At 47.0% G+C, this 5,000-nt stretch overlaps 1 protein-coding gene across 1 annotated transcript in view; it reads right to left on the bottom strand.

Annotated features, from left to right (window-relative positions):
• Window positions 1-5,000, bottom strand: part of prdm16 (PR domain containing 16) — a gene marked incomplete at both ends in the record, with an annotated part of 201,750 nt that overhangs the window by 123,150 nt on the left and 73,600 nt on the right. The window contains one exon of the mRNA XM_080533968.1: window positions 1,296-1,723. Within this exon, the coding sequence (XP_080390094.1) occupies window positions 1,296-1,723 (428 nt within the window). The remainder of the gene's footprint in view (window positions 1-1,295; window positions 1,724-5,000) is intronic.

Here is a 5,000-nt window from a genome sequence, read left to right as displayed (position 1 = left end):
AGAAGGAGAGAGAAAAAAGGGTGTAGCTTTTGAAAGGGGCGCCCCGTGCACCCCTAAGGTCTAGCCATAATATGAACTTTACAAAGGAAAACTTTCTCCGTGGCACAGTGCCAGGTAGCGTGTGCCTCTAGCACTCTAATCGTCGACATGTTTGTCTCACAATTGGACTAGAGGAGAAGAGACTTTTTTTTTTTTAAAAGAATCTAAAATACAGATCTGGGGTAGTCATAGACCGGTAGGTCTTGTAGCTCAAAGGGGAACGGCCATTGTGGGGCGGTACAAACCTACGTCTACACTCTGAAACTGCTTAGAAATGTACTGTGGTCTCATAGGGGGCGGGGGGGTTGGGGGTGGGGGGGCGACAACATCTCAGTCTGCATCTAGTCCAAGTACACCCTGTCCAAGGTGCCTGCTCCCAGACCCAAACACCCGCTCCAATCTTTAGTGATGTGATTCACTTGACGTCTTCATTTCTGATGCATAATAATTACATGTGAGCATAATGCCATACGACATCAAACTGGACTGAAAAAGAAGGGGGGGGGGGGAAAGCAGAAAGAGGCTCTGAAACCAGAAGCAGACGGGTGCGTTTGGGCTCTGATTAGGCATGCGGTCGAGAGAGAGAAATCAGGAGTTCCTTTAATGAGCTTACTGAGGCAACTTCAATATCCTCTAATGTCATGTTGAAATGAAAATTAATAGTTCAATACCGGCGCTCCGCGAGCCCGGGCCACGCCGCTTCCATTTCCATATCGGGTGGCGTGACCAAATGGGCCACTCAGTCGGACGGAGGCCGCGGTAGAAAAGCTGATACCTCCAGTAATCAGCTGGATTTTTCCGACATTGCCTGGCAACGGGATTCCAAGAGAGATCGGGGGGGAGCAAAAGAAAAACGATGTCCAATCATAGTATATAAGATGCAAATGGAATGAGCATCTTTACTGGGTGAGCGATGGACGCTTCCATGAGGAGAAGGAGCCTCCTGAGGAGGTGCTTCACTTACCTCTCTCAAGGTGAAGGTCACGTCATGAGCTAAGGATCGTTATGCAGTTGAGAATCGACAATCGTCATTTCAAGTATTTACTCTCAATTGTACTTAAATGTACAAGCCTACTTTGCAAATAAGGACATCAAATGGCTGGGTGTGTTTGGGTATGAGCTTATTCTTAGTAAAGACATCAAAGAAGAAGACCATCAGCATAAAGTCCTCTTCTTTCAAAGGAACTAATTGTACATCGTCAATAGTACACAATAGTACACTTTGTTTGAAAGAAAAGACAGAAGGAGGACCCTACCTCCCATCCGAAGCTGTTGTCTTTCACCGAGGCGCTCTGCAGTACGCTGTGAGGTCCAAAGCGTTCGCCCATCCCGATCTGCGTCTTGGCCCATATCCCCAAGCCCGCCCCGGGGACCGAGGACTCGCGCAGCTCCAGGTCGCTGGGGATGGGAATGTCGTCGGGAATGTAGACGGGCATCTCGTAGGGCGAGCCCTCCTTGGGCGTGAAGGCCTCGTCGCTGTGGTGGGAGTGGGGGTGCTGGTGGTGTGGGTAGGGGTGGTGGAGGTGGTGGTGGTGGTTGTTGGGGTGCATGGACGGGGAGGGGGGGTGTCCCATGGGGATGGGGGACATGATGCTGTCCTCTGTCTCGTCCTCAGCGCTCTCATGGCCCCCAGGCGGCAGGGCGGCCTCTGTCTCGTACATGCTGTCCACTGGCTCACTGTCATCTAGCAGAGAGGGAGGGAGACAAGGGTTACCACACAGTACACAGCTGGGACTGATGGGTTGTTAGTTGATTCCATTTCTTATCATGATTAACCACCATTCATTGTGGGCCGGTTTCACAGACAAGGCTTAAGCCTAATCCTAGACTAAAAAACATCTTCAATGGAGATTTTACATTTGTGATTTAGTCCAGGACTAGGCTTAAGCCTTGTCTCTGAAACCGGCCCTGTATGTATTTTCGTCTATGCGGATAATTGTCACAATCTGCTTTGTTCATTCACTTTTTGCCAATAAAGCTAGCTTTAGGAAAGCTCTAAATGCCCATGACCAAGCTTTGAGAAACAGAGAGATAAAAAGAGTGCAGCCATGTCAATTACACTTAACACAGTACACAAATATCACTTTCCCTATCTCACAATTGTGGAACATTGGACACTGCTAAAGTAAAAAAAGGTATTCAATTCTACAACCAGATACTAGCAGAGCTCTTCCTCCAGACCTCGCTACTCTTCGCTGACTCACTCCAACCAAAAAAGAGAAGCAAAAAAAATGGTACAGCCAGAGTTCTCTGCTACACTCGCCACAGTATTCCCACAAACTTCCCAAACGGAGCCCCTGATGGGACGTGCGTTCCATTCAGTCACAACCACCATCATTTCCTGCCAGGGGTCATCTTACAGATAATGGACAGAAATAACCCAGGCCTTGCCAGTCACTAGCCAGTTTATATTAGTCACCTGTGTTTATTGTCACATTGGACCTGACAGCGTAATTGTGGTGCTCATGGATTCCACCGAGTCAATGACAATGACGAAGACAGGGATTGTGAGTGGGCCCGTCTAGACACACGGATCGGCCTAACTACAAACCCCTGTGCAGTCATGAGATGATCGATGTGAGATGTTCAGACATATATAACCGCTGCAGACCAAAAGCGAGACATCTTTGCAGATGAGGTATCACGCTACGGACACATAAATAGGCTAAGAGTGAGGTAAACCGCGGAGAAAAACCCCAAACTATCTGCTAAGACGCGAGGGTAGTAGTCAAAGGCAACAGGCCCATCCATCATGTTCTTAGGACAACATCACATCTGCTTTTTTTAGGGGTTGCCTGGACAACAGGCGCTGTGGGTCCAGGGACAGGACAGGCTCTGGTGTCTCCACTGCAGTTCTGCTATCCAAACACCAGGCCCGGCAATCAGGGGCTAACTAGGCCCGCAATTACCACATGAGTGTTTCCAATCAACCGTCCCCCCCAGCACTCTGCCAAGTCTGCTGCCAACAACAAAGCTTTAGGACTTTAGGCTTAAGGAACGTTTGGCGAACCTAACCAGAGCCCATTTAGTTGTTAGCAAAATTCAGAAACTGTGTTAAACTGAATAAATCTCGCTTACTTGACGCTTAGGCTTATGTCTTGGATTGGTTCTGTGCATTCTACAGTACAGTAGGTTGCAGGTAAACTGTGATGCAGTTTCTTTGTTCATGTTTGATCATTAGATCAAGAGCTGTTGTTACGGCCAGTGAACAGTGCTTTATTTACAGTGTGAATAGCTTGTCAATAGAGGTTAAAGCAACTGGTGGTAAATGGCCATTAGAATACATTTTCTTCCGGCAAAATTATTATAGGGCTTCAGGCAATAAAATATTGAGAATATTAAGTTGCTGAATTAACTGACATGTAACTCTTAAATGTAATTGTGAACTATGAAAGCATGTGACAGACTTTTCAGCAACTGGCAACTCTGTCCTAAGAGAGATCCGGGAAACTTATCATATAAAACCCGGCAGTAAAAAAACGAAGGCTTTTATGACCGATTTTGCGTCATCCAGTGATTTTTTGAGGGAAAAGAAACGTTTTACCCATTTTTTTTAATGATCGCAGTTTCATAGAGGCTCAGACCAGGCGGGCAATTAAGCAGGGGAACATGTGCACCAGCAGTAGCTTCCACTTTTCACAGATCAATTAAACTTTTATAACCACTGCCTATCTGGTGCAGTTTTTCAAGAATCAAAAGTGTTTGAGCCATTAAAACTTTTTCTCTCCTCTCGCTGGCACCCGACCGATCGAGCACAATTTGAACAACTAAAGACAGGGGTTGGAAAATCTATTAAATACTGTTAGACTTTAAGAGCCTCCGAGCAGAAACGGCAGAGATCACTACACTTGAGAAACGAGAGAGAGAGAGAAAGAGAGAGAGAGAGAAAGAGGAGAAAAAAATGACTACCCTAATTTTAATGAACAGAACATCATTTGTGTAGGACAGAAAACCGGCGAAGCGGAGCAGAGACTGAAAACACAATGTGATTTAAAGGAGACTTGTGGCCAGGAGTTAAGATGCTCGACTCTCAGTCCCTTATTCATAAAAAGTCACCCGAAAAAAAAAAGGCAAAGCTAGAATTAATCACCGCAGACAAACTTCTCTAGCTCCCTTCCGTCCCCGTCACATTCTAGTCAAGGGCTTGGCCATGTTCGACCATGAAATTCACTACCCCAAAAAAGTACAGAAAGAAAAGAAAGCAGGAAAATAATGAAGGGGGCCAGGAAGAGAAGAAGGAGGAGGAGAAGGAGGAGGGAGGGAGAGCTAAAAACTGACAAGCTGCTTTTTACTCCTGTGTTTGGCCTTCGTCTCCGAAGACATGAGAGAGATGTTAGCACTGTCTCCCAGAGGACTTCTTAAAACACACCCGGCCCAGATAGAGCCTCCCTTTCTCCCTTCCCATGTTGTTCTTTCTCTCTCTCTCTCTCTCTCTCTCTCTCTCTCTCTCTCTCTCTCTCTCTCTCTCTCTCTCCAAGCCTCTCACTCTATCTCTCTCTCTCTCTCCAAGGCTCTCACTCTCTCTCTCGCTCTCTTTTCACGGGGAACTATTTATCCCGATTACATCAGGGGTCAATCATTAATTCGCACCTTGGGGGTCTCGGTGCTGGCCGGGCCTACAATGGGTTGCTTGTTCGCCCCGTGTTATTCCACTGGAAAACTACCGTGCGGCCCTGGACCCTGAGGCCCGGCGACATGAGAGGCATCAGATTTATTTGATGAATAGTAAATGCGCTCCGTAAACTGCCCCCTTTGTTATTACAAGCTGTTCTACAAAACAAAGAGACATGAGGGTGTACTGTAGATACACTGGGACACCCCCCCCCTCCGCTCACACACACACACACACACACACACTCACACACACACACACACACACACACACACTCATACACGCACACATGCACACACACACACACACACACACACATATACACACACACACACACACACACACACAC

The sequence above is a fragment of the Nansenia antarctica genome (assembly GCF_963989245.1).
Source record: "Nansenia antarctica genome assembly, chromosome: 6".
In the NCBI taxonomy this organism is placed as follows: Eukaryota; Metazoa; Chordata; class Actinopteri; order Argentiniformes; family Microstomatidae; genus Nansenia; species Nansenia antarctica.
This window is presented reverse-complemented; position numbering and strand designations above follow the sequence as displayed.